The sequence below is a fragment of the Carcharodon carcharias genome, chromosome 13 (assembly GCF_017639515.1).
Source record: "Carcharodon carcharias isolate sCarCar2 chromosome 13, sCarCar2.pri, whole genome shotgun sequence".
NCBI classification, from domain to species: Eukaryota; Metazoa; Chordata; class Chondrichthyes; order Lamniformes; family Lamnidae; genus Carcharodon; species Carcharodon carcharias.
Window position 1 is genome coordinate 92,952,196 of NC_054479.1, and position 15,383 is coordinate 92,967,578.

Genomic DNA, 15,383 nt, shown 5'->3' on the forward strand with positions numbered 1-15,383 from the left:
GGACATTTTTTTTTTTCGCAGAATGCATGAACAAAGAAGCTGTATGTTGCAAACTAGTAAAACATACAGAAGGCAAATGTACTCAAGGTACATCCAATAACAAGACACATTGTGCTGACACTTGACAGATAGCTGAACAAATAAAAGCTGTGAGACCATATCTCACTTGCCTTAGTAGACAAATACAATTTCCAGATCAATGCTAATGTGCAAAGCAGTTACATGAAAGATCTAGTACGTAGAAAATAAAAAAATTACGACACAGAGGAGGTCATTCAATCCATCATTTGCCAGCTTTTGGTCCATAGCCCTGTAGGTACTTTAATTGCATAGCTATTGTTTTATGCAGTTCCATCATAATCTCTAGCTTACATTCTATGCCTTGGCTAACAAAGGAAAATATCATGACTGCTTTCTATCTACCTCACCTATCTGTTCCACTATCTTCAGGAACCTGGAAGAGTGAGCTTGAAGGATAATTCTTGAACTGGGGAGAGATGAAGCCCAGGAAAGTTTTAAACACAAGGGTGATCTGCGGCATTGAGAGAACATATTTAAAGACTTTTATGGTCATTTTGGTGATGTGGCAATGGCAAAATCCTGACAGGGTAATTTTTATGCCAGGATGTTATGAGTTATATGGATACATAATAGAAACTCTTTGTGCACAAGGATTTCATAGAATCCAAGTATTAGTTTATCTAGTTCTCCCAGAATCCATGTATTGTCTCTTACTTACTAATGGAGCCAGAAAACATTCAGTAACCTACTCAATGAAAATAGAACCCCAGGAAACCTGACTTTATGCGAAAAGAGAACAAAATGCCATCAACAGCAATGGTTGAGTAATGAGAGCATAGATAATAATTGGAATAGTTTTGGCAGATGATTATATATATTTAAGGTTGAGTTAGACAGATTTTTGATTGACAAGGGAGTTAAGAATTGTGAGGAACAGGCAAGAAAGTGGATTCAAGGCCACAATCAAATCAGTCTGATCTTATAGATGGAGCAGGCACAATGGGCTAAATATCCTGCTCCTATTTCTTATGATCTTATGATAACTTGTTCAGAAGCACTGATGTCTATTATTATAGCTCTCTCAACAGTTCCTGGAGTTGGCATGAAAGGGTAGATTCATCAACTGTAATCATATTCTGGAGAAAAACCTAAAATACAAAACCAAGCCAATTGGCAGAATAAGAGTTGAATGCTCAGTTAGATCAAATATACAGCTATCAATCTGCTGCCATCTCCATTGTTGGATGTTCTCAAAGACTAGGGGGACCATAAGTTCAAGTTGGTTGAATGGAATTGGTGGCAAGCTGAACCAAAGGTAGCAACCGGCTGTTTTCTTTCTTGAGAAGGGATTATGTTAGTGCCAGATTTCACATATCTTAACTGTAATACAGCTTCTACATTGGCATCGTTTAGGGCCTATGAAGAATGCTCATTCTGCTGCTATCCCAAAGTTGCTAAAATCTTTTATAGATCCAAAATTCACTCTGTTCAATAGGCACCAGGATCCCATTTGAGCACTACTTGGCACCACAGGTAGTCGTAGTCATTGGGTTCCTTTCGTTATCGCAGATGGCCTTTTTTTGTGTGCGTAGAATCATCTGTCGTGTGTTCCAATGTGGCTCTGTAGGCCGATTGCAGGCCTGCACCACAGGTAATGTTTCATATATTCAGCATTTAAACTTTCCTTCTAATTGAAAAATGAATGGATTAAAGTTATCATTTCAGTTCTTTGCAATGACACTGAGGGTCCGAAAACAGCCTTTTCATTTGGAGTTTTAAGCATTTATTCCCCCATCCCTAATTGTCTTTGAGAAGGTGGTGGTGAGCTGCCTTCTTGAACTGCGGCAGGCCATGTGGTGTAGGTACACCCAGTGCTGTGAGGGATGGAGTTCCAGGATTTTGAACCAGCAACAGTGAAGGAACGGCGATATACTTCCAAATCAGCATGGTGAGTGGCATGGAGGGAAACTTCCAGGTGGCGGTGTTCCCATCTGTCTGCTACTCTTGTAGATGGTAGTGGTCATGGGTTTGGAAGGTTCTAAGGAGCCTTGGTGAATTCCTGCAGTGCATCTTGTGTGTCAGTGGTGGAGGGAGTGAATGTTTGTGGATATACTGCCAATCAAGCAGACTGCTTTGTCTTGAACTGTGTCCAGCTTCTTCAGTGTTATAGGGGCTGCACTCATCCAGGCAAGTGGGGAGTATTCCATCACACTCCTGACTTGTGCCTTGTAGATGGTGGACAGGCTTTGGAGAGTCAGGAGGTGAGTTACACATTGCACGATTCCTAGCCTCTGACCTGCTCTCGTAGCCACAGTAATTATATGGCTGGTCCAGTTCATTTTCTGGTCAATGGTAATCCTCAGGATGTTGATAGTGTGGGAGTTCAGTGATGGTAATGCCATTGAACATCAAAGGGCGGTGTTTGGATTCTCTTTTGTTGGAGATGGTCATTGCCTTACACTTGTGTGGCACAAATGTTACTTGTCACTTGTCAGCCCAAGCCCGGATATTGTCCAGGTCTTGCTGCATTTGGACAAGGACTGCTTCAGCATCTAAGTCGTCGCGAATGGAGCTGAATATTGCACAATCATCAGCGAACATGCCCACTTCTGACCTTATGATGGAAGGAAGGTCATTGATGAATCAGCTGAAGATGGTTAGGCCTAGGGCACTACCCTGAGGAACTCCTGCAGTGATGTCCTGGAGTTGAGATGACTGACCTCCAACAATCACAATCATCTTCCTTTGTGCTAGCTATCACTCCAACCAGCGGAGAGTTTTTCCCCCAGATTCCCATTGACTCCAGTTTTGCTAGGGCTCCTTGATGCCACACTCAGTCAAATGCTGCCTTGATGTCAAGGGCAGCTACTCTCACCTCACCTCTGGAGTTCAGCTCTTTTGTCCATGTTTGAACCAAGGCTGTAATGAGGTCAGGAGCTGCATGGCCTTGGCGACACCCAAATTGAGCCTCAGTGAGCAGGTTATTTCTAAGCAAATGCTGCTTGATAACACTGTTGATGACCTCTTCCATTACTTTACTGATGATGGAGAGTAGACTGATGAGGTGGTAATTAGATTTGTTCTGTTTTTTGTGTACAGTGCATACCTGGGGAATTTCCCACATTGCCAGCTAGATGCCAGTGTTGTAGCTGTACTGGAACAGCTTGGCTAGGGATGTGGCAAGTTCTGGAGCACAAGTCTTTAGTACTATTGCTGGAATATTCTCAGGTCCCATAAACTTTGCAATATCCAGTGCCTTCAGCCGTTTCTTGATATCACGGAGTGAATCGAACTGGCTGAAGACTGGCATCTGTGATGTTGGGGACCTCCAGAGGAGGCCAAGATGGATCATCCACTTGGCATTTCTGGCTGAAGATTGTTGCAAATGCTTCAGCCTTAGCTTTTGCACTGATGTGCTGAGCTCCCCCATCATTGAGGATGGGGATATTTGTGGTGCCTCCTCCTCCAGTGAGTTAATTGTCCACCACTATTCATGACTGGATGTGGCAGTATTGCAGAGCTTGGATCTGATCCATTGGTTGTGAAATTACTTCGCTCTGTCTACCAGTTGCTGCTTAAACTGTTTGGCACACAAGTAATCCTGTGTTGTAGATTCACCAGGTTGACACCTCATTTTTAAAAATACCTGTTTCTGCTCCTGGCATGCCCTCCTGCACTCGCCATTGAACTAGGATAGATTTCCTGTTATGGTAGTAATGGTAGAGTAGGGATATGCTGGGCCATGAGGTTACAGATTGTGGTTGAGTACAATTCTGCTGCTGATGGCCCAGTGCCCCATGGTTGCCCAGTCTTGGGTTGCTAGATCCATTTAAAATCTATCCCATTTGGCACGGTGGTAGTGTCATGCAACACGATGGAGGGTGTCCTCGATGTGAAGATGAAACTTCGTCTCCACAAGAACTGTGCGGCGGTCAATCCTACTGATACTATCATGGACAGTTGCAACTGTGACAGGTGGATTAGTGAGGACAAGGTCAAGTTTATTTTTCCCTCTTGTTGGTTCCCGCACCACCTGCTGCAGATCCAGTCTAGCAGCTACGTCCTTTAGGACTCGGCCAGCTCCGTCTGTACAGGTGCTACCGAGCCACTCTTAGTGATGGACATTGAAGTCTCCCACACAGAGTACATTCTGAGCCTTTGCCACCCTCAGTGCTTCCTGTAAGTAGCGTTCAACATAAAGGGTTACTGATTCGTCAGCTAAGCGGGGATGGTACTCGCATAGGACACTGGTTCAGCACTGGAGTATTGCGTCCAGTTCTGGGCGTCACACTTTAGGAAGGATATGAAGCTATTTGAGAGAATGCATAAAATATTCACAAAAATGGTTCCAGAGATGAAGAACTTCAGTTATGAAGACAGATTGGAGAAGTTGGAACTGTTTTCCTTGGAGAAAGGTGACTGAAGGGAGGTTTGATAGAGGTATTCACAATAATGATGGGTCTGGACAGAGTAGATAGGGAGAAACTGTTCTCATTCATGAAAGGATGGGGGCCGAGTAGGTACAGACTCAAAATAATTGACAAAAGGAGGAAAAGTGATATGCAAAAAAATCTTTGAGACAGTGAGTGGTTAAGGTCTGGAATGCACTGCCTGTGTGTGTGGTGGAGGTAGGTTCAATCAAAGCATTCAAAATGGAATTCAACTGTTGTCTGAAAAAGAAGAATGTGCAGCGTTATGGGGAGAAGATGGGAGAATGGCACAAGGTGAACTGCTCATTTGGCGGACAGGTGCAGATACGATGAACCTATTGGCCTTCTGCTGCACTGTAACAATCCTGCGATTCCTGCTCCCTTCATTTTCTTACAATTTTTTCAATTTACCTTTTCTGGAAATTTTTTTTTCTCAGTCTTAATGTCTTGGTGGGTTACTTGCTGAAATTCCTGGTACTCCCTATGCTCTTACTGATTTCCTTCTTGGATTTGGTCCTGGCCACAGTTTCTGTCTGCTGTTGTTTCTGTCTCTTGCCTTTTGCAAAGAAGTGCATGGTGCTCTTAACACCCTTGGTCTGCAGCAGGTTTTTGATGGCCAACTGGAAGCAGACCCTGCTGTTCTCCATGTTGACCAGCAGCTTCTTTTTGAGGGAGGCAGGTGACAGGCCACTGTACTGTTTGTGGGCCTACAGAGTGAACTGGAAAATCTGCAGCTCATTCTTCCTCTGGCATCAGTAAAGTCATACTTAGTGTTTCTTCATCTTCTGTTGTTCGATGTTAGTACCAGGACTGAGTCTGGCCAGCCTGGAAATAGTTTTGAACAGCTTTCGCGCACCACCCAATTTAATGATGGATATTTGTCTCCACTTTCAACAACCTCTCCATTAAGGAAACGCAATAATTGCAATCACTTCTATTTAAAACACTAGTTAAACTCGAAAGAAGCAACCAAGCATCATCACTACTATGCCTGTCAATCCCATGCTCCAACCCGTTGGAACTGCCAGGCAATGTGCCAAGTCCCACATCCCCAAAGCATGCAATTTTCTCCAAGTTCATCTTGCATTAACTTTCTGGATGCCCTAGATCCCTTCATGTATAGTGTATAAAAGAAAGTGGAATATTAATATATGTGTAAAAGCGATTGATCAGCTATGTCTAAGTGTGCAATATCAGGTCAGCTTCAGCTGTGGATAAAATAGTTCATTGATCTGTTGACTCAGTTAGATTGACAGATTTTGTAACTGATTTCCTGGTGTAGTAAGCTTGTAATTTTAGTTGGGGTTGGAGAATAAAAGCAGAAAGGTTGTCAGAGATAAAGATGGATGAAAAAATAACAACTGCATTTATAAATCAAAAATTCTGGGCAGATGCTTCCTGCAGAAGAACAAAATGCTTCTTTTTAGACCAGAATAATGAAACACATCCCAGCCATCCAGTGTTAACAAGCCAGTAAATTAACAATGATCTTGAAAAATGTCCTGGTGAACTTATCACCAGAAATGGACACTGAAGCAATGACTCAATTAAGTTGAAAGGCACTAATTCACAACTCAGTAGAATTGTGCTTCACAGCACATTTTTTTCTACCAATGACCTGCAGAGACACTAAACAGTGATTCGTAGTAACCTGCCTATTTAATGAGTCATACAAACCGTTTTAGAAATAATCACTATAAGTTAATTAGTGCTGGAACAGAAAATTGTGAAATGTTTTAGTACAATCCTCCATCTATATGGAATAATTTGTTAAAAAGATAACTTTCAAATTATTCAGGCCAGCTAAAAAAGGGTAATCAATATGAGGAGTAGTATGTTCTCATTCCAGCACCCAGAATCATTATTAAAACTCTCAGGATATACATTGAACATGTACAGCATGTGTAGTGTAAAGGAATATTAACATATACGTAAAAGATATTGAGCAGCTATGTCTAAGAATAGCTAAGTCCACTGCCTCCAAAAGAAGCCCCACAGCACCCAATATATGCAAAGTCGTGGACTGTTTTGTTACGGGTTCTCCAGCCATTCAGAAATGAATCAAGATTGCCCTACCTTGTTGCAAATAGAATTCTTACAGCTAACATGAGGATAGCTGTCATGTCATCTCTTAGAGCTGACTTTGAATCCAGGTTCCAGAGCACCATTTCAGGGTCAGCAAAAAAAAATGTTATCAAGATGTACAACATAAGGATTTCAAAGGATACTTCTGGACCCACAATTTCAGTTTACCAAGCAAGTTATAAACCCTGCATTATTCTGTAATTAAAATACCTGGATTATAATGCAAGTCTTTTGCACCCTTTTTCCTTTTCCTGTGCTTACCTAAACTGATTGACAAATCTCCAAAAAAAATGGTTCTGGCTTCTGAATTTTTCAAAGAGTGATCTATCTTTTGGTTTATATATCAGTTTAGCCAAACACCAAATGTTACATTCCTTTGAATCAACAGTTAATCAACATCAGTGTCAAGAATTATATGATTTAAACATTCAGAATAATAAGTAGTACTGTTCCAGCAATTCAATAATGTACTTAAGAACATGAAAAATGAGAGTAAAAACAGAATTACCTGGAAAAACTCAGCAGGTCTGGCAGCATTGGCGGAGAAGAAAAGAGTTGACGTTTCGAGTCCTCATGACCCTTTGACAGAACTTGAGTTCAAAATGAGAGTAGACCATTTGACCGCTGAGCCTGTTCCACTGTTGAACAAGATCATGGCTGATCTTCTACCTCAACTCCACCTTCACTCAGTATCCCCATATCACTTAAATCCTTTAGTACTTGAAAATGTATCGATCTGAGTCTTGAATCTACTCAATGATTCAAGCTCTCTGGGGTAGAGAATTCCAAAAATTCAGAACCCTTTGAGTGGAAGAAATTTCTCCTCATCTCAGTCCTAAGTGATCAATTCCTTATTCTGACACTGTGGTCCTGTGATGTTCTAGATTCCCTAGCCAGGATAAACATTTTTTCAGCATTTACCCTGTCAAGCCCCTTGTATGTTTTCAATTTCTAAACTCCAGGCAATATAGGCTCAATCTACTCAATCTTTCCTCATAGAACAATCCCCTCATCCCAGGAACCAGTCCACTGAGCTATTATTGCACTGCCTCTAGGGCACATATGTCCTTCCTTGGGGAAGATGACGAACCCTGCACACAGTACCTTCGGTGTGGCCTCAACATTCCCTGTATAATTGTCGTAAGTCTTCTTTACTCTTATGCATCAATCCATATGTAACAAAATCTAATAGATTTGTCTTCCATATCCGCAATGCCTTTCATGTTCTTAGAACATCCTAAATATGCTTCAAAGCCAATGGCTACCTTTGAAGTGTGGCACTACTTGTGAGCGAACAGGACATATTTGCATACACCAAGGTCCCATAAACAGCAAATTAGATTAATGGCCAGTTAATCTGTTTTGATTGTGTTAAGCGATGGGTAGATAATGTTGGCCAGGACACCAAGAGAGCTCCCGTGCTGTTCTTTGAATAATATCAGTGGATCTTTTATGCCAAGCAAACAGGCAGAAAGGCCTTCAATTTGACATCTCATCCAAAACAAGATAATACTGTAATACTATTTCCCTTGGTTATGAACTGAAATAACATGCTTAGATTATCTGATCAAATCCATTGTTGAGATTGAACTCAGAACCTTTTGACTCAGGCTCGATCACTAAGCCAAGCTGGCACTTCAAATAAGCAGAGTAGCAGCAGAATGAGAAGTCAGGCTTAGCCAATTGTAAATGAAGAGAGGGTAAGTCATCGAAAGCTGTATTAGCAGTTCATTGGTATAAAGTCCTTTCCTCCACCATACAGTTACAACTGGTGATCATTGCACAGCTGGTAAGAATGAAGTGAAAGAATTTGGATGGCTATCTTTAAAGAGACTGATTGAATGCTATAAATTATGTTTAGTTCAGTTTTATCAGGAGTCAAAAGACCAGAACTTCCTGTGGAAGCGATTATATTTAGATTTTTGTTAAGCATCTTAACAGCAACAGTATAGCATATTGACAACTAAGACAACTCATGTCCCTGCTCCCCTCACAACCAACATCACCTCCCCTCAAAAAAAGTCATGTTGCAGGCTTGGTGTCTGGCGAGAATAGTGCTTGTAATATAGATAGAGCACTAACAAATATTTTACATGCATTATACCCTTATTAATACAAGCAACAGCCACAAAATTAGAGTAATATTTACAAAATTCATTTTGAATAAAGTTGCATATTTTCTCATTTAGTTTTCAAGGCAAATTATCAGGCTTTGCATGAACTGGCTTTCAAAGTTCAATTCTGTATTTCCTAAAAATGATCTGCATCTCTGAAGTTTTGTTTATTGCACAGCCATCTTACCTCTATAATAGAACAGGCACAGATCAGCAAGCACAAACCAGCGCTTCTTCCAGAGTTTCATACCAGTACTGTCCTACAAAACAATTGGAAAAATCATATCAAGCATCTTCAATGGTCTTGCTAATTGTGTCTTTGCAAATGGCTAAAGTAGCATTTAAGAGCAGCAATCACCCATTTTGGTGCAAAACCCCAGCCCCAAATCTGTACATGATAAAATAAACAATATCATCCCCTGTTAATTGCATGTTTTGCCCCCAACCTTTCCCAGGTAGTTCCAGTTCAAAATAGCCAAGGGTTCAAAATAGAATCCTGCTGTTCATGACAAAACTACAGTTGGCTAGAAGTTACTTTATCAAGCCATCTGTCCTTTACTGTAACAATGCATTTTTAAGGAACATACTTTACAATCCAGTGAGGCAGTTTTAAAAATATTTATCAGGTCAGTAGAAATTACACAAAAATGCATGCAGCAAAATAGTCTTTTGATGCAATTATTTAAGATTCTGTGCAATTTAAGACATAATTAGCAATTGTAGCTTATTGTTTGTCAAGAATTGAGTGACAGTTTTTGAGGGGCTCTTTATTCAGTTATACAAGGAAAGAGAACAAACAAGATTACAAGCTTTACAATAGCAGTTTGCAGAAGTACAAACTGGAAATAATGGTGGATAGGTTATTGAAACTGTACAGCATACAGCTGCAGTAAAAACACCTAATAAAATTTTAAAAATTATTCGTTCATGGGATGCAGGCATCGCTGGCTGGACTAGCATTTACTGACTATCCTTAATTGCCCTGGAAAAGGCGGTGGTGAGCTGCCTTTTTGAACTGCTGCAATCCATATGGTGTAGGAACACCCAAAGAGCTATTAGGAAGAGAGTTCCAGGGTTTTGACCTAGCGACAGTGAAGGAATGGCAATTTATTTCCAAGTCAGGATGGTGTGTGGCTTGGCGGGGAACTTCCAGGTGGCGGTGTTCCCATGTGTCTGCCACCCTTGTCCTTCTAGGTGGTAGAGGTCTTGTGTTTGGAAGGTGCTGTCGGAAGGGGCCTTGGCGAGTTGTTACAATGCTTCTTGTAGATAGTACACACTGCTGCCACTGTGCATTGTTGGAGGGGGAGTGTTGAAAGTGGAGGATGGGGTACCAATTCAGCGGGCTTTGTCCTGGAATGTGTTGAGCTTCTTGAGTGTTATTGGAGTTGCAGTCATCCAGGCAAGTGGGGAGTATTCCATCACACTCCTGACTCGTGCTTTGCAGATAATGGACAGGCAGTGGAGAGTCAGGTGGTGAGTCACTTACCACAGAATTCCCAGCCTCTGACCTGCTCTTGTAGTCAGAGTATTTATATGGTTGGTCCAGTTCAATTTCTGGTCAATGGCAAGCCCCAGGGTGTTGAGAGTGGGGCTTTCACCGATGGTAATGCCATTGAATGTCAAGATTATTCTTGGAGGTGGTCACTGCCTGGCACTTGTGTCGTGCAGATGCCACTTATCAGCCCAAGCCTGACTATTGTCCAGGTCTTGCTGCATATGGGCACAGACTACTTCAGTATCTATCAGTTGCGAATGATGCTGAACATTGTGCAATTATTAGCAAACAGCCCCAGTTCTGATCTTATGATAGAGGGAAGGTCATTGTTGAAGCAGCTGAAGTTGATTGAGCCTTGGACACTACCCTGAGGAACACCTGCAGCGATGTCCTGGGACTGAGATAATTGACACCCCAACAACTACAACCATTTTCTTTTGTGCTAGTTATGATTCCAACCAGTGGAGAGTTTTCCCCTTGATCCCCATTGACTTCAGTTTTCTAGGGCTCCTTGATGCCACACACAGTCAAATGCAGCCTTCATGTCAAGGGCAGTCACTCTCATCTCACTTTGAGTTGAGCTCTTTTTTCCATGTTTGGACCAAGGCTGTAATGAGATCAGGAGCTGAGTGGACCTGGCGGAACCCAAACTAAGCATCAGTGAGGTTATTGCTGTTTAAGTGCTGCTTGATAGCATCATTGATGACACTTCCACCACTTTGCTGATGATGAAGAGTGCACTGATGGGGCAGTAACTGGTTGGGTTGGATTTGTGCAGTTTTTTGTGGACAGGACATACCTGGACAATTTTCCACAGTGTCAGGTAGATGGCAGTGTTGTAGCTGCACTGGAACAGTTTGACTAGGGGCTGTACAATCAAAGGGATAGTGTTCATGTCTGGGGGAAACGGTAGAGAGTTTATACAAAAGGTTGGTTCAGGCACACCTGCATATTGTGCACAATTTTAGTTGCTGTACTGCAGCCAGGATATCTTTGTTTTGAGGATGCAGAAAGTGGGAGCATTTATGTTGGAAAAAAAGGTTCAAGTAAGAAGTTGGAGAAATATTTAAGATTCTGAGTTTACTAAACAAATAGAACCCTAATGATAGGTTTGGTATAGTCACAAAGGCCTCAAATTCAAAAAAATAAATTTGACAAGTTAATATTTAATTACTTTAAGCCAAGGGTAGTCAAAATGTGGCATGCAGATTTAGATTGCTTTTGTAAACTCGGTATAGATGGATGAGAATTTAGGAGAAACATTGTTGAGGGTGTGAGGTTATTTTCCATACTTTAGGGCTTGCCTGACAAGTCGTAAATTCCTCCATGCCAGTGAGGCATGTTTTCTTACAGTGATAGGAAAGCAACTATGGGAGGGACTTTCACTGGCCATACATTAAATTAGGCACAAAACAGCACCCCATCCAGACTATCCAGGATTGGTATATGAGAAAATTAGGTCTGATAGATTTTAAACTGCTGGTTTAGAAAGCGAATGGTCTGATGTAATTTTTTGGTGTTAAAAGAACTGGCAAGAATAATTTGAGACTGCCATAGTTTGTGCAAGTCTGAGATTCTATTTTGATACAATTATATTTAAATAGAAGATTAACAATGGATGGCAGTACTGAGAGAGCTGTGCTCAATTAGAGAAATTAGTAGGAAGATAATGTGGATTTGTTTCAAAGCATCTTTTTTCTTGGGTTTCACTGGTCCTTGGATTATCCAGAGCAGATATGTACCATTCGTCATCACTGTCGTTAAGAAAAATGCCTCTTTGGTCCGCTCAGTTGCTAATTGAAGAAACAACTGTTTCCCAGTTTACTTTATCAAATTACAAATCTGAAATATCGTGGTTAAAATATACTGGTAGGGTTGGGGGGAATGGGATGGGAGGAGGGGGAAGGACGGGTAACTGGATAGTTTCTACTTGTCTAAGTATGCATGCATATTTTTGATGTTTGACCATTATTTCAATTATTTCAGTACTTGAAATGTATCAACGTGCAGAAATAAATTGATTTCTTTCGTATGTGATATGTAAAAATAGATTGCTCCGAAAGACTACAGAAATGCTATACAAATCAAACAGTGGTGTATACCTGTTTATAAAGCCAGCCACGCTTTATCACTGGTGCATTTGCATTCCTCTTAATAGAGTTTGACCTTTTGCCAAAATTGTGAATTTTCTTTGAAGGCCTTGATGACTGAATAAGGATTGAGAAAACAAATACTGAATCAGTTAAAAATAATGTGCCAATAAATCCTACAGCATAATAGAAAATGGAAATTAGAAATTTTGAGATACCAGGTAGTGCCTAGCTGTTCATAAAGTGTACATATAGCCAAATATTCTTTGCATAGTACAGTTGAATGGCATATCAAAATACTTCACTGATTGCTATGCAATGCATCAAAATGCAGCCAAGAATGTTTAGTGCTGAAAAAATGTCCTGACTTATGATCTGTGCAGAGAATTTAATTACTTTAAAATGTATATTACATATTTGTAAAAAAATTCAGAGAATTATTTTACAAAGTTTCATCAAATTGCATAGCCATTTAGAAATATTGCTATAATAAACAAAAACAAAAATAGCTGGAAAAACTCAGCAGGTCTGACAGCATCTGTGGAGAGGAAGACAAGAGTTAACATTTCAAGTCCATATGACTCTTCATCAGAACTAAAGAGAAAAAGAGAAATATTGCTAGCCTTCCCTCTTCCTTTTCAAGTCTTAGCTGAAGCCCTCTCTGCGTATCCAAATTTTGCTTAGTTTTTTTCCAATTCAGGTTCTCCTCCCACTCCAGCATGGACTTATAAGAGTAATTAAGTTAGATTATGCTTGGTTTTCATTTAGCACCGAGTACTCCATCTTGTTATTCCAAGGCAGCATCTACAGAAGACCACTGAAATAGTATTCAAAACACATCAAAAATCAGCTCGTGTCTTCAAGGGCTCTCTGCAGAGTCATAAAAGGTCCTGTTGTTTGTGTAGTTCTGACTTTCTGGTAGATAAATTTATCTGTCTTAGCTGTTTTTACTTTAGTTGTAGTTGAACAGGCAGCTTATGAGTAAAGGGCATAGATCTCTAAGTTAGAGACACCAAATCTCTGGAATGGTGAGTTACTGCAAATTAATGTAAACCAAGGGAAGAAGTGATGGAAAGGGGTAAGATGTAATGGCCTTGGTTAAGGGTATTGTATAGAAAATGAGGGGATGTTGATGTTGAGGACCTAAATATTGAGCTCAACATGTATACTGAGAGGTTTCCTGTTGACGTCACATCATTGTGTGTCTTATCTGTGAGCATTATTTCCTTTAATTAATCGACAAGTAAAAGACTCTCAACTCAAACTCTCATTCCTGGTACAGAGACAACTACAAGTTTTTCTCCCCAGACTAGTTCCTTAAACAAGTGGTACAAGAAGGCCACAACCAAATTGGTGTCTGTTACTTGAAGACATCTGTGAATTGGAGGAAAATTGTAGATCTTAGTTCACCTTCAACTTTTACATCTGCTTAAAGGGAGCAACCTACTTCAGCTTTGTTCATCTCACTGACGAGCTAGTCAAAACTGTCAAGTCAACATATGGGGGAACAACAGGAAAGAACCAAAAATGGTTCCAGCCCACAACATTTTGCTGGCCACCCCTCCAAATTATTGAATGCGCTGAACATGAAAGCACACGTTGAAACTCAATCATCTACAAACAGACTTCATGAATCTCACATCTTAGAATTTATATTCTTATAAATAAACAAGCAATATTATATAAACCAAACTTCCCTGTGTTCTCTACCCAGTCAATGCAAATCCCTTGGTGTTCCAATCTGGACTAACATATGCTCCACTGAACAAATGCTGACAAGTTTAGAAAGTTCATCAAATCAAAACCGATGGTGAACCAAGTTCCACCATTGTCATCCAACTCAAGTTGTCTGAAAGTAATAGGCACCAATTTGACTGTGGCTTTCCTCTGCTACTCATCAGAGACTAGCCTGGGGAGAAACGCTTGGATAAAAACAAAAAGCTGCGGATGCTGGAAATCCAAAACAAAAACAGAAATACCTGGAAAAACTCAGCAGGTCTGGCAGTATCGGCAGAGAAGAACAAAGTTGACGTTTCGGTCCTCATGACCCTTCAACAGAACTGAAGGGTCTGTTGAAGGGTCATGGGGACTCGAAATGTCAAATTTGTTCTTCTCCGCCGTTGCTGCCAGACCTGCTGAGAAACGCTTGGAGTTGTCTCCGCACCAGGAATGAGAGTTCTATTTGAAGAAGCAATGCTGAAATGTTGCAGCAACTAACGGCACATTGCCCAACAATTTTAAACCTTTGAACAAGGAGCATCTTGTACAAACACTGCAATAAAATACATTGAATGATGTTCTGAACTCCAGAGGAATGCCATTGAGGCATAAATACTTATCACTGCATCATCTGCCGCACCACTTTACACCTATATCTCAATTAGTATTAGGAAGATATAATCCAAGGCCTGGAATAATGATGATGCTATAGACCCAATGAGATGTGTCATTATGTTGTACCTTTATACTGGTAACCCCCTGACCTTCTCTCCCCTTTAGAGTCGGGTGAAATAATGAATCTCAGTATCAGTCCAAACATTCATCAATGCCCTAAATATACTAGGACTTTCATATCACTTTCATGTTTCTAAGATTATTTAAATGCCAGGATTAACTAATGCTCCCTTATTTCAATTTATGCATGCATTGATATGTAACAATAGCACCGGTCATACATTGGAATAGCATTTTGCTGGTCCCATTATACTGAGAGGCTAGCATAACACTAACATTTTATGGATCAACTCAATTTATATTTGCCCACTGGCTTGGGTCTCACTCATCACATTATCCACTGTGTAACACATGTCAACCAAATAATAATGACCACTTCAGCTTCCTACACAACACATAGCACAACTCTTTATACATGAATGTATGAATGCATCGTGCACGGGCCTGGATTAGCTGCAGTACAAACTGGAGCAGTTACTGTGCACAGTCAGCATTAAATTGTCAATAAAACTGGTATAAAAGTATTTTCATGCTGAAGTGACAGTGCAATCATATCCTTACCCACTGCCAATAAAAAGATCAATTTTGCATTGTTCTCCAGTGCAAAGGGTTACACTACAAATTTTACTGGACAGTTTCAATCTATACTAGTTCATTGGGAAGCAGTACAATTTAAATTATAATTTTGGAAAGC

The 15,383-nt window shown here is 40.5% G+C and overlaps 1 protein-coding gene across 9 annotated transcripts in view; it reads right to left on the reverse strand.

Moving 5' to 3' along the window:
- plekha5 (pleckstrin homology domain containing, family A member 5) overlaps positions 1-15,383 on the reverse strand; it is a 410,437-nt gene that overhangs the window by 115,541 nt on the left and 279,513 nt on the right. For all 9 annotated transcript variants that reach the window (XR_005944853.1, XR_005944854.1, XM_041202944.1 and 6 more), the window contains exons 6-7: positions 12,248-12,352; positions 8,838-8,910 (exon numbers count right to left, since the gene is read on the reverse strand). Coding sequence is in view for 7 of the 9 variants with exons in the window: in XM_041202944.1 (XP_041058878.1) it covers positions 8,838-8,910; positions 12,248-12,352 (178 nt within the window). In the remaining 2 variants the exon portion in view is untranslated. The remainder of the gene's footprint in view (positions 1-8,837; positions 8,911-12,247; positions 12,353-15,383) is intronic.